Source organism: Onychostoma macrolepis, chromosome 06, assembly GCF_012432095.1.
Source record: "Onychostoma macrolepis isolate SWU-2019 chromosome 06, ASM1243209v1, whole genome shotgun sequence".
Classification (NCBI taxonomy): domain Eukaryota; kingdom Metazoa; phylum Chordata; class Actinopteri; order Cypriniformes; family Cyprinidae; genus Onychostoma; species Onychostoma macrolepis.
Window position 1 is genome coordinate 2918756 of NC_081160.1, and position 25846 is coordinate 2944601.

The following is a 25846-nucleotide window of genomic DNA, read 5'->3' on the forward strand; positions in this document are numbered from 1 at the left end:
TACAAGCACTTAATTTTTGGAATCTGATTAGTAATCCAGATTACATCTGTTACTACCCAGCTCTGTCAATCACCATTTAACGTTTATAATAACTTCTGGCTGTGATCAAATGTGGATTTCGGTCAAATGATGAGGCAGAAATATATTGTTAGTAATAACGTTTTAGATTTTGTGGGGAAGATACGCAATTACAACTTCTGTGGGGCCTGAAAGAAAAGTAATGTAACTAGTATACTAGTGTAACTAATTCGTGTTGAAAACAACCAGAAAGTAACAAGTAACGTAGAGTATCTGTATGTCTGGGTATTGCGCGTGCCCCGTTCGCGCGCACTCGAGTAGTTATTGCGCGCTCGGGACAGCGGCGTTCACGCGCATTCTCAGTGCGATGGGAGTCCTGTGAGGATGGACACACGGCAAATCCTGCGACTCTTGATCGTTTTATCAGGATTGAACGGAGCGTGTGAAGGTGAGTATGAAGTGTTTGATTATTCCAGCAGTGTTTTGTTTACATCCGTGGGTCAGTTTGGTTCGTTTAATTTGTTTTAGTCGCTGAACGTTTAGCGTTTAATACAACAACAACATGGCGCTGGGATTTAACGACTGGCCCAATAAATACTCTGCCTTTTCACTGACTTTATCTCTTTCTCTGTCAAAAAGGTGAACGTATGATGTGCTTAATTATATTTTATATATGTGCTGTTTAAATAACAATAATAAAGCAGGATGTCTCTGTTTATGATAGAAACTCAAAAGGTGAGGGCTAGCATGCTAACAGGCTAACTTAGTTAATAGGTGGCTGTAGATTCGGATAAAAACTTCAGAAAAACTCAAATGAGCTCGTGTGATCAAATACAATGTATTTACGTTTATATGAGTCTGAATATGGTTGTTGAACGACGCAGTTAAAAGCGTTCATACACATACACAAATTGTCATTTGACACATTATAGGGTTTAATTTGTTTAAAAGCAGTTTTTACTGATCTGCTGAACATTTGCTGTATACTTTTCCTTGTTTTTGTGCGTTTGTAATTTTTGTTTTTCAATTTAGGAAGTAATATGAAAGGCTTACAATTTACATGACCACAGTATCAGTTACAGTAAACAAATACAGACACAGTAATCAAGTGTTTGTTTGAGCCTCAATCTGATTTTTTACAGTCAAAATAGCTTATATAAACACATCTATGTTGGTTGACCTGTTGCACATTAGCAAAGGCTTAAGTTCCTCCAAATGTTTAGTATTGTTTGTTTGTTATTAATGATCGGTTTACCTGTTGTATTTAGCGAAGTAGAGAGGAGCTCTCAGTTCACTGTAAGTACAGTGGAAAATCAAGTAAATGGTTGCTCTCAGTATGAAATGACATGTTAATGTCCGGACAGAAGGAAGGTGTGTGGTCTGCAGATTGAAGCTTTCCTTTTGAGTGATGATATGGTTTTGAGTAACAATAACCTCTGAGCGCAGGTTATGATAATGGTTGGGTGTTGTGTGGGTTAAATCTCAGTTCTTTGTAAAGAAGGGACAAAATAAGGATATGACCGAACAGTGACCCCTTTTCTCTTATACATGTCTGTCTGACTCTTTCTCTCTGCATCATATAGAAATACAGTGCATCTTTGTCCATGTCTGGTTTGATATGGGGTAACTCATAGCCAGGGGGTTTTCTTTATTACTGTTAGGGTTTCTTCTTAACCCGCTGTAAAAAAAATAAATAAAAGCCCTTAATGTTTTCTGCATATAAAAGGCTGACAGGCTTGGTCATGCAGACTAGTTTAAGAGCTCTGCATTTCCCCTCAAGGTTCAGTAAAGTGCATCCATCTGTCTGTTAATATGTTGATCAATATGCCTGTCTAGGAAAGAATTAGTTCATTGTGTTCTCTAATGATCTTTAAAAGCATAATACTTTAAAATTATTTATGTATAATAAATTTAAATGCTTTAAAATGTATGATGATAATGTTGATACTTGGCAGTCTTAGATTCTGTACTGGGACAAAATTATAGCACTGAACTTGTGTGATATGTCTGTCTTCATTTAGCCTTTTGATGGTATTCACTATAGGGTCATTCCATGTCAACTCAACCAGAGGTCCCTGGCTCAAATTTTAGATTTTTCTAATATTTTTATCCTACCCATTTTCACACCAAATGTGGTTTTGTGTTTATCTAGTCATCACTGTTGACAATGCAAATACTAACAGTAACCCTGGGTACAGTAGTACAAAAGTACAGCAGTGTTTCCTCTAGGATTTTTTCCAGCTGTGGTGGCAGGACTATTTCCCATGAACTACGTCCCCTCCCCACCCAAGAATCACGTGCACTCAGAATTTATTTTAACTAAAAAAGACAAGTAAATAAAAGTAAGAACAAATGAATTAATAACAATCATCAGCACAAACAATAACAAGATACAAATTAAATTAACAGTACTACTTTTTTCTTTTTTTTTTTCTTTTTCAGTTAGGTCTAACTATAATATATAGGTACTGAAATACTACAGAAACCGAATAATATATTCAACCGTAAAATAACACTGGATAGTATTCACTATGTATTGACAGACAGCAGCAGGTTTATTTAGGCTGCTGTCTCTTTAAGACCTCATGCAGGGATCTAAAATACTGTTACACAGGGCTCTATGCTTATGTTTCTTAATAGGAGCACCTTCTGATCAATAATCAAAAATTCTAATAAAAAATTAGCCTTCCTAATATGATGTGATATTTGACTCTTTAAAGTGATTTACAGGGGCATTTTTTTTTATTTTTTTTTACCTTTGTAATGGCATTTTTCAAATTTTATTAAAAGTATGTCATTCAGAAATGTATGAGCTTTTTCAAATTTCTAATTAAAAACATGTAAAAAGAAGTAGAATATGACATAAGTTATCATCATATGAGATTTGTATTAATAAAAAAAATAATTTGTACTACAGAGATGGCACAGAAGAACAAAAAAGTGGCTTGTAGGGACATTTTCAGACGTTTAATGAGGCTCGGAGGTGGCATGAGTGCAATTAAATTCATATTGAGATTAATGTTTTAAATATAACATTTTAAATATAGAAATATTAAATGTTTTAAATAACTGAAAGTATACATTAAAAATGCAACTAAATGGTGCGGTGCAGGTGGCGGCAAGTCAATTATTTGATCACTGAATCATTCGTTCAGTTGATTCATTCGAACGTCTGATTCATTCAGGACTTTATGAATGTCTTTATGAATGGGTAATCATGAATCACTGACTCACTAGATTTGTTCAAAAATGCACTTTCATTCATGAATGAAACATCGCTGTGTTTGCTTTTAGTCGAGGTGTGCAGCAGCTCAGCTGTTACTTTATTTGAAACTATTTTCCTTGATGAAATGGCACAAAATCAGGCAGTAGTGTTATAGTCAGACAGCGTAAGTCACTTAATATTAACTTCTTGTTTACTGAACTGATATTAAACTGAACTATTAAATCATTATCACATTTGCAAACTCTTTTAATAATTATTAAAAGCTGTCACTCTCCTTAGTTCATCGCGATCTGTGGAGGCAGAGAGCATGCATGAGTTCTTTCACTTTAAATGAGCACAACTCAAAATTTTTGAGGCCCGCCACGGCAGAATTAATGTAACAGAAACATTGTACAGTGTGATGCATCAGATTATGAATGATCAGGATTAATTGTTAACTCTAGTTAAAGTATGAACAGTGTGAAATGTAAAATAATATTACCCAGGATCCCATTTACCTGGGGTTTAGAATTACCCAGTGTTAATTATTTCAAGTGTGAGAGATCTTAAATGTTTGAGGTATTATCAGCGATTATGCCAAATATAGCCCTTTAGCACTATGACTATGCTCACATTTATGTAACAATAAAAAAGAAAAAGAAATTCTAATAATTAATCCAGTTTAGGCAAATCTTGGTTTATTGATGTGAATGCAATGTGTGGTAAAAGCAACCACTTTTCCCTGGTGTGGGATTTGATTTAAACATGTTACAATATTGTGTGTTTGAACCCTTCGTAGCTTCAGAATCTGTTAAAATGAACAAAATTCCTTCTTACAAATATCCCTGAAACTGATTCAAAGAAGAATCTTATGAATAGACTACTGAAAAAAAAGGTAATGTCCCTCAACTTGACAATTTCAGTGCATTTTTAATACTCCGACAGGTATGTTAAAGATTGCTAAAGTCAACAGTTTTTACTAATGGACCTACTAATCTCTGTGTAAAAATAACATCGTAATGCTGCCATCTTTAAGTCATTTTTAACCTCCTGTAATTTGGCTCTGAATCTCAGGTGAAAATTGCCATTTTGACCCCCCCCCTCTACAAAATAGTGGATTACTTAGTAAATGTTAATCCATGACATTTAATATTTGGGCTATCATCATTATACATGTTTATCTTTCATCAGAAAAAATATTAGCAAAATTAAGAATCTGAGACGGGGAAATTTCTGAAATTTGGTTGATTTGACACAGAATGACCCTTTATTGGTTTATACATATATTTGTATATATTTTAGTTACTTCAAGAAATATGTAACGCAAGCTGTTTTATGCAGCTGCGCACTATAACCCACAGTTCATGTCCTGCAATAAAAACTTCAATAAACCCAAACCCAACCCAACAAACCCCCCGTTGTTCATCTTTTTTTTTTTTTAAAGTCACAAATAACATTATTGGAGTAGCCTATGTTTTACATGAAAATACCATTTCAATCTTTTTCAAAATTTCACATTTAATTCAATGTGGCACTTGCCATTTCTTCGTAATTGTGAAATTTGCTAGCCATTTCTGAGTGAAAATGGTTTCTAAGCCAAATTTATTTCAGTGTGAAGTTGCTCACCCAGTTTTGCAACAGCATGGATAACATTAGTAATCCTCAGAGAGCAGCTAATGCTTTTCCCACCTTGACTTTGCAACAGAGTAAACAGAGATTGTGTATCATATTTAATGAGAGCAGTGAAAAGCTTATCTGAACACACGACTGAAGCGTGTGAGGATTACTCTGCTTCAGATACAACGCATTAATGAGCAAATCTCAGAAATGCGGGGTACAGAATTATTTTTGCCACATCTGGTAATGGCAATGAATTGAACAGTGCAAGTATGTATAATACAATTAGCATTTTATTGAATATGTATTTGAAAAATGTAACTTTGTGGTGTACAGCACAGGTCATCGTGTCACTCACAGCATCATATGCAGGATAACCAGTGTCTCATCACTGCACCTAGTGGTTTTTGTTTCTGATGAAAATCCTGTGTCTGTCACCACATGGCGTTCTTAAGAAACTGATGAATGTATGAATTGATACAATTATTTTATGGTGTGCTTTACCATATATATTAGGGGTGGCACGGTACATCCCAGCTGAAGATTATGAGGACATTAGATCGCTCCCTTTGCCAAGTGCATTTCAAACGACTAAATGGCTCGCAAGTGCCCTGTTTACCCCAAAGTCCCCACTCCAAGGGGATAGGGATGATCACATCCATTTGGAATTTGCCCCATGAACCGTACGGTTCGGTACGCGTACCGTGCCACCCCAAATATATAAATATATAGATATAGAGATAGATAGATAGATAGTCTGGCGAATAAACAAAAGAATATAATATGTAATGTTTGGAAAATGGCACAGCTTTTGAAATATCTAAAATTACACTCTTAACATCAGTCAGTCAAGCATTATAAATATATTTTGAAAATCAAGTATTTAGTTCAGAACTTTAGTAATTAGAATTAAAACTTGGTAACCATGTGTGAATGCATATTAGTCATTTTAACCGAACTTAGGACTGGTGGTGGTGCTTTTTTTGGTCATTCAGTGTTTCTGTATAAAATGAGGGGAGGGAACTATCAATAATACTGATAAGTAGAGCTGCACGATATTGGAAAAAACTCACATTGCGATATTTTGTATTTCTGCGATATATATTGCGATATGAAGAAAAAAAAAAAAACTCCAGATGACTTGAAAAGCTCTATTTGGAAAAAAAAATATTGTAGATGAGTAAATCAGCATAGAAAAATGAACAAATTACAAACATAGATAAATACAATAGAACAAAGATATAAAATAAATAAACAGTGCTTTATATTTTTCCAGTATGTCTAACAATATTCAGGTATACTGGTTGAATAATCAAATGTAAAATAACACTTTATAAATTAAATCTAATAAATCTGTTAAAGCTACAAAAGTGATTTTTCTCTGTGTTTTGCTGTTTGATTAACATTCATGACACTGAAAGCCTTAGGAACATTAAACTGCTGTGAGCCTATACTATCCATTTTCTTTATAAATTTTTTACCTTCACCTAAGCCATAAGCAACTGTGTTTACAAGGATACTTGCAGAGACATGCATTTTGACAGTTTTGCGCGTATGTGTCATTTCAGGCACAAATAGACACGGAACTGAATGGAATTCAGTGTTCACATATATCTGAGTGACTCTCACCGTGTCTACAAAGGGCGCTGACAAAATACAATAGAACCCATTATAATCAGTGATGCACTGCATGCGGCGCGACACGGCAAATCCTTGAGGAAATCCCTCATTCTTTTTATGACGTACTGACACAAAGTTCAAAGGATTTGCAACGGTGATGCGATAGCTGTCGCGAAAACGGTCAGTATACTAAAAATCGCACATCCTGCGATGTGACTATCGCGGATGTGCATATCGCGATATCGATGCTGAAACGATATATATCGTGCAGCCCTACTGATAAGATAATAATCATACTATGAATTCTACTAAGAACAAGATAAAACGCGCTAAGGATTAACGAGCTGCTGGATTTCATGACGTCAATCATGTTGTCTGCATTTGCTCGAACTGATTTGCTGAAATCAAAACGGGGATGATAATAGGCGAGCGCCAGGCAATGAGATTGTCATTTGTGCATTAGCTCCGCCTACTACCGTAGAACCCGGCAGTTCTTAAAGTGCCCCTATTATGCTTTTTCGAATATTATCTTTCATGCAGTGTGTCATGTAGCTGTATGTGAACATAAACTATCTGCAAATTTATGAAGCCGACAGTGCACGATAAATAAAGTTATTGTCTATCAAAAAAAAGTCGACTCTCAGTTGCCTAAATGAGTTGTCAGGAATTCGAATCTTATTCTGTTACGGCTGTACGTCACGAAGTAACACATTTGCATAATGTCCACCCAAGTTCTACGCCGCGAACAACTTGCTATCAGATCTTATAATTACCACAAACTTGTTAACAATTGACACTTACCGCTGAGAAACGTCCTGCTCCAGTCATTCTTGCGAATCAGTCTCTCGTCAATCAGCCACTTCAACCGTTTCACCATCAGACTCCGGCTCGAATTGGTAAGGTAGAATAAATACCATATTTTCTATGTATTGACAAGTCTCCAGGGCTGTCAGTCCGTTATGGCAATGGATGTTTAGAGACTGATTCTTCGAACTGCTTCGCACGAGTTGTTTACGAATCATTTAGAAATGAGGCAAGTTTAAGTGAGAAAATGAAAGTGTTTTTTGTTTTGACAGGAAAATACAACAAAGAATATCATTTACATGTAGCGCATCAATTCTGCATGGTATAAGGCTCTCTCTCTCTCTCTCTTTGCGTGTGAGAAAAAAGCAAAGCGACGGCGAGTCGTGCGCCTTCACACTAGAGTTTAGGGTATGTCAAATTCAGGTGCGACGCGCATCCATTCAAATTAACTGAAAAATAGCACAGATCGTTTGATGGAGAGTGCAACTCTGAAGTGCTCAGTCATAGTGTTCAGCGAGTGAAAATATATCTGTGCTAAACTTATACAAAGCCTCCAACTCACACACTGGCGAGTAAAATCTGAGCACTTTTTAGCCAGTGGCTAATATTAGACATCATTTAGTCGCCTAGGGTAAAGATTTAGTTGCATATGCGAGTGATTTACTGGCAATGTGCTAGCATGTTTGTATTTCTTCTTCGCTGCTCTAAATAGTGGTTGCTTGTGAAGAAAAATTGATTTCCGATTTCCAGCGTTAAGCAAAGCTAGCAGGCATAACTATAGGTCTTGTTTAAGAAAATGGTATCGGATCGGTACATGGGTTCAAGTACTTGCCGATACCAATGCCAGAAATTTTTGTGGTGTCGGTGGAATTTCCGATAATCGGAACAACCCTAGTCACATGTTGAGGGTTAATTTTGGGACCTCCATGTATGTAATGAAGAATTATTTTTCATGTCCTAAAGACACACTTAACATTTATTTTTAAATGTGTACAGTTCCTAACATATTATTGTACTTTTACCAAATGTCTTGTAAAATGCCCTTTGAAAGAGTAAAGTTTTCCAGTGTACCCTCAGTTAATCAGATACATGATTGTGTTAATGATTATTAGCTGTATTTTACACTGAAGTTTACCAGTTCATATGTACTCCTCACAGTTGAGAGATTTCAGCTTTCTCCTCCGTGTGTGTTGGATTGAGACTAAGGTGTATAATTTATGCCAGATGTTTGCCAAATAAGTAAGTGTTAGTCAGTTCGAAACTGTAATTGGCAGAAGCAGGAAGATGTGGTTTGCGTCTGAAAGTCATTCAGGTTTTAGTGTTATAAAAAGCAAATCTGTCGTCATTGATATAGGTCACCTGTCAGATGTTAGAGTCAGACTAGTAATTAATTCACATGTGATATTTGTAAACAAAATAATTTGATATTAGTTTTACAATGAAAATAAAGTTGTTGGTGGTTTTGCAGCAGGATAAAAATAAGCAAAGAATGTCCGTCAACTGAACTGCCAGTCACATTACGATATAGCAGCCACTTCCAGTGTAGACAATTTTTTTCTTCTTTTTTTTTGAGAAACAAATCATTAGTTTCGCTGTGCATCACTCTAACCTGACTGAGTTGTTATTCTGAAAACATTGCATACAGGAAATTATCTTAACTCGCCAGCCACTGCTATTGGTTGTAGATAAGCAGATTTAAAGGTGACAAAGCAGAGCCAGTTTGACTGGTCCAAAACCGCATTTCTTTGGTGAAAATGTCTGGAACTGGGATAGATTTTAAGTGATCATAAAAACACTTAGTAAAAATGATTCTCAGGGAGGTTACTACAGAGAAAAACACTTTTCTCTAAAAATAAATAGCATTACTGCATGTCAATTTACTTGAGACCACCTGCATGTTTCACAGCTATGCTGAGAATGATGTTCTTTAGATAGAAAAGGCAGCACTTCCTGGTTAATCGCACTGCGTGGCCGCACCAAAATCCCAATAGTAAAATGTGGTAAAAGAGTTTGTTTAGGCCAGCATTACTGTCTCAGGACTTGGACAGCATTGTAGGCATTGAGACCAATTAATTCACAGTTGGTCAATTGAAAATCATGCATTATGCACTGGAGCAATTTATGTAGAATATTTTTTTAGTGACACAGAAACTGATTTATTCTCAACTGAACATTGTCAACCAGAACTAGGTTGACAACGTGTGGCTTGTAGCTTTCACTGGAGGTATGAACGAGGCTTCAGACTACATGTTTGTATCCAAGTCATACCTTTTTCATGCTTGTCATACCTTGAGCTGAAAGAGCGCATTGTTAAATGTTATAGCTGTGTTGTTTAGAGTAAAAGCATGAACTTAGTTTAGATTTTATGCCACTCTAAAACAGTCACATGACGGCATATGATATTTGTGTCTGATATAGTTTAGAAACAGCGTGACTTCTCTTGCTTTAGGTGTGTATGGTTTGTTGCATGAGTAACCACATTGTTGATATATTTATTTTCATCAGTCATCTGTAACTTTACATGAATGCGAGTGGATATTCGTTCCCTGGTTCCTGCATGTCTAATGTTCTGTCCTGAGCTGTTTGTGACAGCATTCAGACAGACCTGCGAGTCTCGCTGTGTTTTGCACATGTGTGGGTGTTTGCTTTCAATGCAGGGAAATGCCAAATTATTTAATTGTCCTTTTAATAGGAAATGAAGACTGGCGCTATTAAAAGCCATGTGCGTTTGCATGGGTCTGCACATTACGATACACAATCAGACCTTTTTGGGGAACAAGATTGTACACACGAATCAGACAAAGCCAAGTTCGCTACCTCTAAAGTTCCTAAATATTCCCCCAAGGGTCGTATGATTAAAGAACAACTAGAAATTAGACTGGCTAATATTCCCATCTGGTTTTGAATGGTTTCTTGTTATTAAGCTGAAGTCCTGATGGGTCCCGACGATTGTTTTCCATATTGCATCATATTTAGTTAAGCAATTAGAGCAAAAGCTGTAGAGGAGGAATATGAGGACCAAAGACTTATTATTCATCGCAGATCATTTAATTCAAGAAATGATTAATAAACACATTTTATATTCTACTGTGTAGAGAAGGTCACAAGACCTGCCCATATGACTTTAAATTACTAAAACTGAGGCATAGTCATAGTAGGGCTGGGACGATACGCTAATCTGCTAATACTATCCCGATACTTGTGTGCCGATTCAATATATATTGCAATAGAGTATTGCGATTTTATATAACTCATTATTTCAATTCGATATTACAATTTATTGTGATTTTGTGTTTTTTTTTGTTTGCTTATTAAAGCTGGAACAATGGAAAATACTTGATTATACCCTTAAAAGAGACACTATATGAGTCATATTAACAAAAACAATGCATCACATCTTTCTGAACTTTTATTTCAGGAGCATACACAATGCATATTTAAAGTACCTTGAACCATGAAACTTTCAAGTACCAAAACCCTGAACTTACACATGAATATAATAGTCAAATGTTCAACAAAATGAGTAGAAAAAATACTTTCTGAAATAAAATAAAGTGGTGTTACTTTGCATACCATTTTAGTCATGTTTAGTCATGTTTTCCGGCAGTGTGTAAAATCCAAAGTGTTTCCACACTCAGGATTCAAAACATAAAGGTGCAGAAACAATTCTGGAAGAGGTTTGATCCTCTGCCTTCGTCATGGTTTTGCTTTCTTTCTCGCGTCGGCTTGAAACGTATATGACGTCATCTAATGCAGCGGCACTGCGCACGCAGAACAGAACGATCGTTGTATGACATCAAAGCACTGTGAGAGCAGACGGCTTCGCATGCTTTCGAATCGCTCTTGCTGTACTTTGTCATACGCTGATCGTCTGCACGGTGCTGCTCCAAGTCGAACCCAAGTCATAGTGTCTCATATTTACTAATGATGTTTTGTTACATGTAAGCAGTTCTTTGTGAGCAACATTAGCCGTTTAGTAAAAGATGTATTGGTCATTGGACCTGCTTCAAATTTTAGCACTCAGTGTAGACTGTAATTTGACATGTCCATGTTGCAATTTTATGATGTTGGCGTTCCCTGTAAAATTGCCAAGATTTTGAAGAAATATTATGCAATATTTAATCACACTAACTGGTGGGTTTTTGTGTGTGTATGTGTGTGGTGTGATCGATTTGTGAATAGATGGATTGCAATTTATTAGTGAGAAAATATGGACTATATGCACTGTATATACTGTCTAGTGTTTTTATTAAATATGAGATGTATAAAACCTTTTAAATGGCAGTATGCTACATTGTTTTCACATGACTTCACTGCAGTGCATGTTTAATTCAGCAAGTGACGTCTAGTCTAGAAAATAAAAAGGTTCATTGTTAACCTAATTTTGGTTGAACATCTTGTCTAATCAAATAAGGTGTTAGGGACTTTATTTTGGAAATTTATCAGCGCTTTACCTGTGTACATGTGCAGGTACAAACAAGTCCATGTCAGTTTGAGGATGTGGTGTCGTGAAGTCAGAATTTAGCAGTGAGATCATGTTTTCATGAACTAGCTTCTGTTTTACTTTATAATACTTTATGCACTATCATTTGCTATTACTATTATTTGCTAAATGGTGTTTGGTATTTTTTTTATTTTTTTTTTTTTATTGGCTTAGACAGAATGGGGAAAAAAAAAAAAAAAAATTACATTTAGCATCAAAGTGCAACCTAATGCTGTACTAAAATTAAATTTTCAGAGGCATATTTTGGCATTATACAAAAAGATTAATTGCGTATTAAAAAAATGGGAAAATACGCAATTTTGCCCCCAGCTCTGCACTAAACTCTTGCGCCAACATGCTGCAGAGTTTGATTGAACTTTGAATTTAACAGGAAAAGGAAATGGGACGTGTGTTCTCCTCTGTTTTGGTAAGCCTGATTATTTTGAGTATTGTATGAGTAAGTTGATTTTTTGTTTTTTTTGTTTTTCTTGTCATTTAGAACTGAATGTTTGTTTTTTCCTTCTGTCACTATCAGAAAAGACTCATCAGTTAAATCTCTGCCGTCAAATGTGACATCGACCACAACGGCAGCGTCATAACATCTGTCCTCGAGTAGTTTCGCTCTGTTTGTAGCCCAAGGGGAAGCTCCCATGATGATGGAGCGTCTCTTTACGTCATATTGTGTGAATGGGTGTAAATAACAGGAAATCCCGTCTATCAACTAATATGCCATTATACATGCGATAATGAAATGAGTTCAGTGGAAAACCAAGCTCACATGCTAAGTTTATACATTCTGCTGTGACCTACATACTGCAAACACTTTGATTAATAAACCAGAACTCCTCTGCTTGTCTGTAGCTGAAAGCGGAAAATGTAGAAACAGGCTGGGCAATACTGCAAGAGTATACCATAAAACAAGATCCTCTTAATGTGAATTGATCACAGGCTGAATTTGTTTAATCGCTCTGCGTTTTTGGCTTGAAACGAGCCCTGTTGGCATAAGCTGGAGCTGTGTTCAGTCACGCCACGAATGCAACACGCCGCAGCCTGCATTCAGTGCTGTGAAAACAGAGAACATTTTGGACACAATCACCACGCTTTTTTTCAAATTTCAGTTCACACTTTCTAATTATCCATATGCCATGAAAAATATCTCAATAATGACATTGTGTAGGAGCTTCACCAGAGAGTGAATCAAGCGCCAAATGAATGTTGCACTTCAGGGACTCGCAGCTGTTGCATAACTCTTTTACACAACTTGTTACATGACTTATAGGACTGCCAGTAATTAGTGAAGACGTGTTTTACAGTTTAGTAGCATTTTATTATTTTTTTCCTGTGAAATCTCTAGTCATGTTTGTTAGTCATGGTTTCCTGTACCAAAAGCTTTATTTATATTCTCTGACCCTTGTAATAAAACAGGCTGTTGCTGAAGTACTTTTCAGATTTCTATATGCAACTCTTTTATAGTTTTTTTAATTAATTTAACATTTTATAATTGGCATTTTAAATTGATTATTTATCAGTGCAGGCAGAGATGCTGAAGATAAGTAGGTGTTATGTAAATGTTGGTGGCTGATTTTAAAAATCCAGTGTTGGGTCAAGATGGTCAGTGAGATCAGCAAGTGAGTGTTTTTATCTTTAGCTTTCATGATCATTAAAAGGGGATTTGGAGATGCAACAACTTGAAGAGGTTTTTTAGGCTGTAACAGTAGCTGTTGAATAATGCTTGGTGCTTACTTTTTTCTTCAATATGCATATTGTCAAAATACACCAGGTTTCCTATTTTGAAATGCTTTAGCATTGTTGGCTGCTCATTCATGTCTACGAAATATTACAATATAAAAACCAAGAATTAAACTTTGTCATAATTTCATTGTAAGTAATCGCTTGGCATAAATGCATGTTATTAATTGATTGCTCTGAAACCGCGAGCCCATTGAATGCGCATGTTTTGACTGAAATGTGCAGCGCTCGTATATTAAATGAAACTTGAAGATTAATAAAAACTTTAGGCTGTTTTGTGATTCCTTTTTTTTTCCATCACCAAATTTAAGACCTCTTAAAATATAATTAAGATGTTTATTCAATTTAAGATACTTGAGGCTTTTTATGAGCTAAAATTTCATAAAACAGAGGGACTTTTTTTAATTCACACACATGCTCCTAAATAAATTTTACAGTTTGCACATTTATTTTTAGTCACACATGCGAGTAAAAACAAAGACAAGCAATAAATCATTGTATAGTATGACCAACACAATATTAGATAGATTAAACATAAATGTTATTTTCTGTAGGCCAGGCCTATATGTTACGATGAAATTAGGTGATGCATTAGGTGATGCATGATATGAATGACATTTTTATTTAACAACTACAATCACAGTAGTATATTAACTGATTTGTTGAACTTCCAGACTTGTAAGCATGTAATAATTATAACAACATAAAGCACTGACAAATAAGCCTAGTGTAAACATTAATATGAAAGTCAGTAACAAATCACACAAACTAAAGTAGATTGCAGAAATATAAAAACAAATCTGTTGCTTTACCACACTCAGTATTTAGGTAATTCAAAGTCACTGTAATAAACAGATGTAAACATGTGGATTGCACTTTTTAAACACTGTCTGTAAATTTTAGACAGACTTTAAATAAATAAGAATATATACACCTTATTATATAGCCTATATTATCTTATGGTCGAAGTCTTCAGTAATGAAATGCACTGTAACACTGTTACTGCTTGAGTAATTTCCATGTGCCGTTCTGAAGTATGTTCATAAATACGCTTTCAAACATTTCCGCATGTAAGGGTTGCCAGGTTATCACAACAAAACCCGCCCAATTGCTACACAAAACTAGCCCAATCGCATTTAGAGGGGGGTCCACCGGTAAAAATTGCATTCTTGTGGGGGGATTGCGTTCGCCGTACTTTAACGCCATACACTGATCGATCTTCTGTTTACTCTCTTGTGTCACATGACAGTGTAAAAAACAAGTTTTTTCATATCGCTATATTATCGCAAATGCAATTAATTGTTCAGCCCAAGTTAAAATAGTTTTTAGAAAATATGTCTTGAGACTCTCTCTTATGAACACAAAAATGCTTTAGTTCTTTATGGCATCTGCCCAAAGCACATCCCTAGAATACTCCTGCAGCCCATCCTCTCATCTATCATTGCTTAAGGCAGCTCAGATGAGTCGAGTCTGTGTGGTCTGCTGTTCTTCACTTTTGACCGTCTACATCCTCCATTTACATGTGTTCTGGTCCAAGTTTGATTGAATCATCTCTGTCTGGCTGCTCTTATACAGACCCTGATGAATGAGTCTTTAACCAAGAAAAATTGTGTGGAGGGGAGGAAATTATGCAGTTTTATATTGTCCTATGCAGTATTCCGACAAGAAAACAAATTTGGGACTATATTTAATTAATCAGGAGATTATTGCATCATGAAAACTGATTGCTTTCCATACCACGATTGAAACTTTGTGTTTTGCCTTGATGGCAGACGAAAATGAAAGTTGTTTTAGAGGCATTCAGATGAAATATTATAAAGAACATTTTCACTTGTTTTTTTTGTCTTTCTGAAGTTGCCTTATGTTGGGGATGAGCCAGTATAGACAACTTATCTCACCAGCCATGAAACTGTATTTTAAACCATTTCATTAAAAATATAAATAAATGATATAAATTAAGTCCATTGTTTTATAAATGATGCATAATATAATATTTGTAATATGCAAATTTGCAATCAAAATTTATTTGGATTTTTAATAAAATGCATATAAGAAAAACGAACAACTGTTTCTGGATTCTCCCTACAAAAACAGACATGAAGCTGCTTTGTGCACAGTATATGACTCTACTGATCTCTGCCACCCCCTGCTGTTGAAAAGGCACATCTGCAGTCCATTCACTACAATACAGAAATTCATAAACTGTTTGGGATTGTGGCTGTAAAATAGTATATTTTACTACTGGGCTGTTGAATGCTTGAATCTGATCAAGATTTACATTTTATTATGTATGGAAACCACATACTCTCTCTCTCCTGCTCGCTTTTGTACACACGCACACACATACAGCACTCACACACATGGAAACACACGTGCACAGAAACTTGCTATTATAGCTGCTCTGACAGTTTGATGAGTAAAACTTATATTTTAGCAGGCTACAATGGCATTTCTCATTAGTGAGATACAGCTCTGTTCTTGAAGCAGATGAACCTAAAGTTTCGCTATTAGAGAGGCTGCTGCCAGGCTCTGTTGACAGACTCACAGACTCCGGTGAATCACACACGCTTAAGCTTCCTCTCATAACTGCATTAGTCTGCTGTCAACGGCTCAAACCTCTGTTACTGGCTCTAAAATGACATTTCGGAATTAGCAACGGAGGTGTGGAATGAGATGCGTAAGAAATTAATCCTACACACTGAGCGTTTATGGACAAAAACCTGACAAATGTTAATTCAACGGCCCGTCATCAATTATTTCTTACTTGATGTATATTATAGTGTTAATATATGCATGTAATATATAATTTTGGTTCTCTCTGCAGCCCTGTTCTGTAACTGCACCACACCACAGTGTGTGAAGGATGGGTATAAGTGTAAGACCAACGGGGCGTGTGTGGTCTCCACCTCAATCATTGATGGACAGGAGCAGCTTATGCGGTTCTGCATCCAGAAAGAGGAGCTGGTTCCTCCGGGCCGGCCGCTCTACTGCCTCAGCGCCGGGGGACTGATGAACACACATTGTTGCTACTCTGATTACTGCAACAGCATCGACCTCAGACTACAAACCGGTGAGCATCAGTTCTTTATATCAGCTATAATCATTATCAAAAACGGCTTGTGAATTCCAGATGATGAGCTAATGCAGCATGTTCTCTGTCAGTGACAAGCGGACCGGGTTCAGGGCAGGACTGGGGGCCGCTGGAGCTCACTGCAGTGGTGGTGGTGCCGGTCTTTGTGCTGTGTGTGCTGGTTCTGCTGGGTGTCTTCCTGTTCCTGCACCACCAGCGGGCCTACGGTCACCGGCAGAGACTGGAGGTAGAGGATCCCAGCACTGAACACATGTTCCTGACCAAGGACAAGACCTTACAGGACCTCATCTACGACCTCTCCACCTCAGGATCTGGTTCTGGTTAGTATTGCATGGTTTGTTTATGCATGTATGCAACAGTGTTATTTTAGTATTATTTATATATTATTGTAGTTTGTATTAATATTTTGAATTGGCTTTTCTTTTTTTCTTTTTTTACTTTGTAATTTACTTTCTTTGTGTGCTTTTTTTTGTTAGTTTTTATATTACTATTTAGGTTTTGTTTTTATTACAGTTTTATTTCTTTAACATCATGGTTGCCAACATTACTATTTTACTTCTACTTTAATTTAGTTTCCTATTTTTATTTTTTAGATGAATTAATATACCATTATAGTTTTTATTAATATTTTGAGTGGGCTTTTATTTTTTTAATTTTAGTTCGGGTTTTTGTTCTTTTTTGTTGTTTTGTTTTTAATCAATACTATTTAGGTTTATTTATTTGACTTTTTTTCCAGTTTTAGTCAAGTTTTTTAGTACTTCAACCTAAGCTGATTTCAGTTAGTTGCAATATTTTTTTTCATTTTGGTTTTCTAGTTTTTCATCTATTGTTTGTTTTATTTTGTCAGCTTTATTTCAGTTAACAAAACAATAATAACCCTGATGTGACATGCATAAATCACATTGTGATTTTGTTCATTATCTTAATAGCTTCATCTAGTTTAATTTAGTTGTCTTGTTTAATTAATGTGGAGTTAACATGGAGTTCTGGAGGAAAAAAACTCCATAATATATCCTTTACATAAGTCTTATTTTGTATGTTTTTCCATTATGTACATATCGCTAACAAAATGTCATTAAAATTACATTTTGGCTGCCGTTCTCAAAGTTTCATAAAAGTAGTCCATTTGACTTATGCACAGTATTATTTTATTATTGTTTATATACTAGTATATATTTGCATATTTTGAAATGTTTGTAGTTTTGTTACGTGCTTTTGTCCTTTGTCATTATTTTTATCATCACTATTTAGGTTTCACTTATTTTTATTTCAGCTTTAAGCCTTATTCTCTCATTGATTCTGCAGGTCTGCCGCTGTTTGTCCAGAGGACAGTGGCTCGCACCATAGTGCTGCAGGAGATCATTGGTAAAGGCCGCTTTGGGGAGGTGTGGAGGGGGAAGTGGAGAGGTGGAGACGTCGCCGTGAAGATCTTCTCTTCTCGTGAGGAGCGCTCCTGGTTTCGTGAAGCTGAAATCTACCAGACCATCATGCTCCGCCACGAGAACATCCTGGGCTTCATTGCTGCCGACAACAAAGGTAAACAAATGAATATGCTGTGTGTTTTAATGAGCTGTTTTATAGTATGCATAGTGTTGTCATCTAGGTTTAATGTTTAATTCTCTCTGTCACAGATAATGGCACATGGACTCAGTTGTGGTTGGTGTCAGACTATCATGAGAATGGATCCCTTTTTGACTATCTGAACCGATATTCAGTCACTATTGAGGGCATGATTAAACTAGCGCTGTCGGCTGCCAGCGGCCTGGCGCATCTGCACATGGAGATACTGGGCACTCAGGGTGAGTTTGTCAGGGTCATTCGATTAAATTATGTCCATTCCAATACCTAGTGAGGCAGTTTGCTGCCTACATAGGGAGCTAACTTCTAACTACAGGGTTCCCACGCTTCTTGAAAGTACTTGAATTTCAGACATATGGATTCAAGGCCTGGAAAGTACTTGAAAACAAAAATGGGTCCTTGAAAGTGCTTGAATTAAATTTGAAATAAATTTAGTTTATGGCGCAATTTCAAAAATTGTCCTATATGTGCTGTCAAAGATGGGGTAGCGCCAAAAAAAAAAAACTTGGCGTGTGTTGATGTGCAGCCTAGTTTTCTTAAGTGGCTCCTGCTGAGTTTCTGACCATTACCGCCTGCTCCTGCAACGTGTGTGTCCCGCTCCCGCAAACATTCTATATTGTATATCATTTTTGCGCTATTAATATGTGGGGTATTAATATTATTATGATTTCGCGATCACGCACTCTGTGTAAAGTGAGCACATCTTTACAGTGCGTGAATAATTATTAGGCACGTTGATATTCTGATCATATTTTTTCCAAGAACATTTTACCAATTCCAAACCACATCGATCTTAATAACTACTATTAATTTTGTATTTAATCATTTATAAGTGATATGTAATTGTCCATGAAGGCTGGAAGGGAAAAACTCCTTATATTCATCTGCAGAATTATTAGGCACGTTTTCTTTTACAGATAAAATGAGCCAAAAAGATATTTAACTGAAAAGTAAAAATTATTAAATCCCCAATGAGAAATATTCAAAACCAATGCAATACAGAAATTGTAAAGTTAAGACATGACCATTGGTCAGCGAAATGCTCACTGGGTCAGCGGGGTTAGACAAAAACAGGTGGAGAAGAAAAAACACAAGGTAACTGCAAAATAATTAAGAATTAATGTGAAGAATTAGGTGTAAACCATCAAAACTTTAGTCTCCAGCGCCACTATTTTCCAGAACTGCAACCTTCCTGGAGTCTCCAGAATTACAAGGTGTCAGGTTCTCAGAGACTTTGCTTGGGTAAAAAATCCTAAAAAAATGACCCTCACTTAATAAGAATAACATGCTGAAGTGTTGTGAAATACATGAAGACTAATTTTTGTATTTTTACAATTTTTGTAGACGGATAAGTTGAGAGTGACTCTTGAAGGACCAGCATCACATCCTCTTGTACCACTGTTTGAAGAATTTATCTTCCAGAATAGCAGTAAGTTCTAGGAGCTCATTTTTAGTCAATCTCTGCAAGACAGACTTTTCAGGACAGGAGATGGACTAAAAATGAACTCCCAAAACTTACTGTGACATGGAGCTAAGGAGAAAATGTAGAACTTGAAAAATAAGAAAAACCGCTTAGTACAGTTTAAAAGCAAATAGAAAGTCCTATTTTTTTATTTCTTTTCTTTTCTTTTTTTTTTTTTTCAGATTTGCACATGCACAAGGTTTAAAATGTTCATGACATATTTTTAAAAAATATTGAAATTTTGAGCAGTTGCATGTTTGAGCACCTGCATTCCTTTAGGTCAAAGATGAAACAATGGGGTTTACAAAATAATTTTGACTTGAGTTATTTATTAGTGAGTAACATCTCTATTGGTGGTGGATGAGGAGATCCCCCCCCCCCCCTCTATGTAAAGCGCTTTGAGTACCCAGAAAAGCACTATATAAATGTAACAAATTTTTATTATTATTATTAACAGGTTTTACAGTGTTATTACAACATTTAACATTCAATTTAAAAATTGCAAAATTCTTTCAAATTTAAATCTAGTACAAGAACTACAGCAAAAACCAGTTTGATGCATATTTTATAAATATTTTAAAAATTGTATTTGAATATTACCAGTATTAACTTAAATGGATTTCATTAAATTCCTTTGAACACGACTGCTCAAAACGGTCTAAATTTATGAAACCTACACATTCAAAACATTATTACTCTGAAATTTTTAATGTAAATGTTAAGTGTAAGTAAAATGTTTAGTTCTGTAAGGTCTTTCATGACACTACATATGCTGGCGTGAATTTGATAGGTGCTTGATATAAAATAAATGGTGCTTAAAGTCCTTGAAAGTCCTTGAATCTGGTGTTCATGAAAGAGTGGGAACCCTGTAACTAGGGCTGTGCAGTTAATCGCATGTGATAGTCATGTGCATCTCATCAGTAAAGCCGGTTCTGTGATTAATATTAAATCTCCATCACGTGCTTTCAGATGGAGCGGCATTTACTACACAGAACCGTAGTTCACTGACAAGCTACGCAAAACCACGTTCATAATCGCAGGCGAATCATTAATTGCACAACCCTACTTCTAACACATCATCTTCATCAGATGTGCAGCCTTTCATTGTTGTTTTAACTTGTTGTTTGCCATGAAAATATAGCTGATTATGCTTAATAAGCCAACAGTGCATGTTGTCACATTAATCCTTCTTCCTTTGTCCAAAGTTTCTGCAGGTTTTAAAAAGCTCTTAAAAGTCTTAATTTGCCATTCCACAATTCAAGGCCTTAAAAAGGTCTTCAGTCAAAGCCGAAAGTGTTAAATTCATGAAGTCATGGCATTAATTCAAAAAATTAATTTCTTCCTCAGGTTTTTTTCCCCCCAATACAAATATCTAAATATCTTAAAATCAGGATACGTTTACTTGAAAAATGGAACAAAATTAAGTTTTAATTTTTTTTTTTGTAACCTTTTGCTGCATAATCAGAAGCTACAGTGAAAGTTATTTCCATATTCTAGTGGTTGGGAGATATTCAAGCCTTAAGCGTTTTTTTGTAAAATTGTCAGATACACACATTATTACATTTTGCCTACAGTAATATGGAATAAACTAAAAAAGCTTACTTCAGTAAGCTGATTATTACATGCAGTGGTGACTTGGGCTGTGTTCTTGTGCAGCCCACTGTTTGAAGCAGTCGTGATGCCTAAAAATGTTGTGTATGTGGGAGCGCGTGAGGGTGTGGAACACTTTTCTTCTCTGGTCAGAGAGTTTTGTGTGTAGCTGTAATTATTTAGTTTTTGTCATCAGGTAAGCCTGGCATCGCTCACCGTGACCTGAAGTCCAAGAACATCCTGGTGAAGAAAAACTGCACGTGTGCAATCGCTGACCTCGGCCTGGCGGTTCGTCACGAGTCCGTCACTGACACCATCGATATCGCCCCCAACCAGCGCGTGGGCACTAAGAGGTACAGCTAACATTACTGACTGAACCAACAGCCAAGAAAAACAGACGTATATAAACATACGTTACAATAATCTGACCCAAAACGTCTGCTCATACAGTCAATGGTTTGTGTTTTCTACTTGATGTTCTTTCAGTGATCCTGTTTCTGTGTGTGTTTCAGGTACATGGCGCCTGAGGTTCTGGAAGAGACTATTAACATGCGTCACTTTGACTCATTTAAATGCGCTGACATCTACGCTCTGGGACTCGTGTACTGGGAAATCGCTCGCCGCTGCAATGCTGGAGGTGCTGAAATTAATCGAAACTATTCTTCAAGGGGCACACTGCATAAAAAGGCACTTGAAGCACTTTTAAAGTTAAAGTGAGATATTTTTGTTTTGTTTGCATTCAGGTATTCATGAAGAGTACCAGCTGCCCTACTATGACCTGGTGCCCTCTGACCCATCCATAGAGGAAATGAGGAAAGTGGTGTGTGATCAGAGGTTACGACCCAACATCCCCAACTGGTGGCAGAGCTATGAGGTGAGAGAGAGAGCACAGTAACACTGTGGTGACTCTACATCTACTATTCTGGTCTTCTCATCATTTTCATTTTTTTTCCTGAAGTCCGATTAAAATAGCCTTTCTACTGTATATCAAATATGGTGATTTCTGAATTGCCTGTTTTTGCCATTTTCACCACTTTTCAGATTGGGAAGGTGGTGTTTAGTTCTGAAAGATTAGATTTCCAAACCTTTTCTAATTTTTGCAGTTTCCACAAAACTTCAGTAAAAGAAGTGCTTAACTTCAGAAAGTGTTGTTTGTCCACTTCATGTATAATCAATATTATTAATTAAAATGTTATATGAACGCTTTTATTTTTGCATTTATTTTTACTAGCAATAAACAATAATATAAATAAGTATATAGGTTATGTAAGCCCGTTTCCGCCACTGAATAAAAAATAAAAAAAGGTTATTGAAACTTTTTATCTCACAACTCAGAATTGCGAGTTATAAGCTTTTTTTTCTCAGAATTGCGTGATATAAACTCAATTCTGAGAACATATCAGTCGTTTTTTTTTTTTTCCTCAAAACTGGACTTCATAACTCGCAATTGCGAATTTATATCGCACAATTCTGAGAAAAAAAGTTTATATCTCGTAATTCTGACTTTATAACTTGCAATTCTGAGAAAAAAAGTCAGAATTGTGAGATGAAAAAGTTTCAACCTTTTTTTAATTTTTATTCAATAGATTACAATAGATATTTTATTTTGTTTGTCAAAGGAATGTGACACCCTATTTGTCAGAAGTGCTTCATTATTACATAAAATACTTCGAGTGTAAAAGCAAGAAGCCTGTTTGCTCTGAAATGAACTCTCATGGTAAATTGGCTGTTGTTCCTGCAGGCGTTGCGTGTGATGGGGAAGATCATGCGGGAGTGCTGGTACGCTAACGGCGCCGCGCGACTGACGGCTCTCCGCATCAAGAAAACCCTGTCTCAACTCAGCGTGGACGAAGACATGAAAATCTGAGCGAAACACTACCTTCTGCCAGAAACACTCCTAGCAAAGAGAACGTGTACAGACATGCGACCACTCTAAACTATCCTGCCAGTTTAAAAGTATTTCCGTCCACGGAGTTGGGACGGGGCCTACCTCACCCCACCGCCAAAACTACTGAACCTACGGTACCCAACAGCCCTCTGTGCTCTCCTCCTCCTCTCTACATCTACTACCACTACCGCCCAGCTCGCCGATCAAAATGGACATGTGACTTGATTGATTCTGATCAAATCAGTTTTGCCCCAAAGATCATTTTTCCAACCATCATATTTAAGCAGTTTTGACCAGCTTGTTGCATTTAATTTAGAGCAGTTTAGCAGACTTACCTCGGTTAACTAACTATGTGGAATACACACACTCCAGATAATGGGCGGGTTGAGCTGGTAAACACAGTGAATTAGTGCAAGATGGCACTGTTAGCGACCGACACGATCAGCTGATTTCTTTCATTCGCCAGTGTTTCATAACCACGTCAAAGCTGTTAGCAAAGCAACCTTATTTGCACTTTATCCCGGAGGTTTTGTGAGCGTGAAGTGGATTATAGCCATCTTGGTTTTGGAATCACACACTGGCACACGCGTCTATTCTTACTACTGAATGGTACGGAGATATCTATTTATTTTAGCTCGTAGATCCTTCATATGTCCTTATTTTTTTATCACTGTTAGATTTCCTCCTCTCCTACATGGGCAAACAAAGCTACTGTACATAGTATATTTTTTAAGAGTGTGGAAATGTAAATAGCTTACCCTTTTTTTAATTTCCAAGTCCTTCGACTAAGCTAAAGGTTTGATCGTCCAGGAACATCAGAGATGTGAAGCTGTACGGGTCAGCGGAAGCGGTGGCTAAAGTACAGGCTTTTGTTAAACTTTGTTTTTCATAGCTAAACCTGTCACTGTAGCATTAAATAACACTATAATGATGCACATTTTATTAGCTGAGGAGCGTTGGGACTGTTTTGTACGGACTTGAAACTTGTTTTAAAGGAATAATTCATGCAAGCATAAGCATTTATCGCCCTAATGTCGCTCCAAGCCCGTATGACACAGTTTTTGCTGTAAAACACAAAAAGAGATATTGAGCAGAATGTGCAAGCTGCACTCAAAAAATGATGAAAAATCACCATAAAGGATCAGTATGACTTTATGCTGTATTCAAAGTCATATGAACTACATCTGATAGTCTTTTTGGAGCTTGATGCACATTTAATTGCAAGGCAAAGAGTTTCATGAATGCAAGAAAGTCGTGCAGGTTTGGAGCATCATAAGCGAGAATGATGATAGGATTTGAATTTTTGCATTAACTCCAGCGGCTTCTGCCGCAAGTGAAATTACGACGTGATCCTAGGAAATAGATCTCAATCTTCTTCATGCACTGGGTCTGTAATGAGAAGAACGACTTGAAAATGTAACTTGAAAAGTTTGGCGTGGAAGCGCACCGCTTTACTCCTACTACGCTGTATTTATGACTCCTGACAAACATTACATCTCTCTCTCTCGTACTCCATGGATAAATACTACTGCCCTTCTGTCCCTCACCGCTTAATATGCAAGATGTAAATATAGTTTCTATAATGTATGACCTTTTTTATTAATCAGATTTAAGTAGACAGTTGTGTGGTTTTGTTTTTTAATGTGACTCCATTTTAATTCAGGTTTATTTGTATAGCGCTTTTAAAAAGTAGATTTTAAAGCAGCTGTACAGGGTTTTTGGTCTGTGGTCTTTCATGTAGTTTAATTTTATCTCCCAGTTTCACTGGACTGATGTCTAGAGTTTGTGTTTTGACAATCTGAATAAGTACTGTTATTCTCCTTCGTCCATTTGCAACAATGCAGTCACCTTACTCTATTAAAATGTGTCCAGAAAAAGCCAAAAATGATTGCATATAGTTGGAAGAACATGTTAATGCTTTCTTTAGATTATGTTTTCATGTTATGTAGATCCAAAATGACAAGCTACCATTTGAAATGTATTTGTAACACTGGATTGAGTCGCAACACTACTGAGAAATATAAGACGACACTGGCACATCAGCTGCTGATTGAGAAAATCACCTTGAATTGGGAGTAAGTGTTCGGGTTTGATCTGTATTTGTTTCTACTGTCGAGGTCAGTTTGTACATATATTTATAGTTTCCAGAAAGTGTGTCACTGCTGGCAGGATTTGGGCTTCATAAACGTCTGCACCCTTTCATCCACTGGCTGTAGTGGAGACGTCCGTTGCTAATTATAACAGCTAAACGATGGCGACAGTGTGATTAATGGCTGTGCAAACAGTCTTTAGCATAAGGAAGTTTCCTCGATCCTCTGACCTGTATAATCCGAGTGTATTTCCCAAATCTACATGGAGAGACTTTTCAGGAATTTCAGTTTCCAATCATGTACATGGGTAATTATTAAATAGTAATAAATACAGGTTTTCCTACATTTGTCATGTGTTCATTCTTGCTTCAGAACTTTAACAATGTAAATGTGGCGAGTGTAATTCAGTAACTTGTTCAAACAATAGAAAACATGTAATTTATGTTGTCAAACATGACGTTTGCTAAGATGTTTATTAAAACCGGTTGAACTGGAATAAAGCCTGAGGGAACATAGTTCATCAGATAGCTGTAATGCTAAACTAGTTCAGCTCGAAACATTAGACATTAGAAATACAAATGCAGCTTTCATCTAATAAAGTGACCGTTTTACATTTTTCTTTGACATGTTTTAGAGCCAAATAAAGACTTG

At 36.4% G+C, this 25846-nt stretch overlaps 1 protein-coding gene across 1 annotated transcript; it reads left to right on the top strand.

Moving 5' to 3' along the window:
* The first annotated feature begins 318 nt into the window (after positions 1–318).
* LOC131541936 (activin receptor type-1B-like) lies at positions 319–25543 on the top strand. Its single transcript, XM_058777993.1, has 9 exons — positions 319–466; positions 16321–16566; positions 16659–16907; positions 17893–18123; positions 18219–18386; positions 21414–21570; positions 21730–21854; positions 21961–22091; positions 22959–25543. Exons 1-9 carry the CDS (start codon positions 403–405, stop codon positions 23082–23084), a joined length of 1497 nt encoding a protein of 498 aa, XP_058633976.1. The 5' UTR covers positions 319–402; the 3' UTR covers positions 23085–25543.
* The last annotated feature ends 303 nt before the right edge of the window (positions 25544–25846 follow it).

Excerpts from the sequence above, each read along its gene's own strand:
- LOC131541936 (XM_058777993.1), top strand. The coding sequence starts at position 403 with ATGGACACACGGCAAATCCTGCGACTCTTGATCGTTTTATCAGGATTG. Across the intron at positions 467-16,320 it reads ATTGAACGGAGCGTGTGAAG|CCCTGTTCTGTAACTGCACC; the intron begins GTGAGTATGAAG and ends TTCTCTCTGCAG. Across the intron at positions 16,908-17,892 it reads CACCTCAGGATCTGGTTCTG|GTCTGCCGCTGTTTGTCCAG; the intron begins GTTAGTATTGCA and ends TTGATTCTGCAG.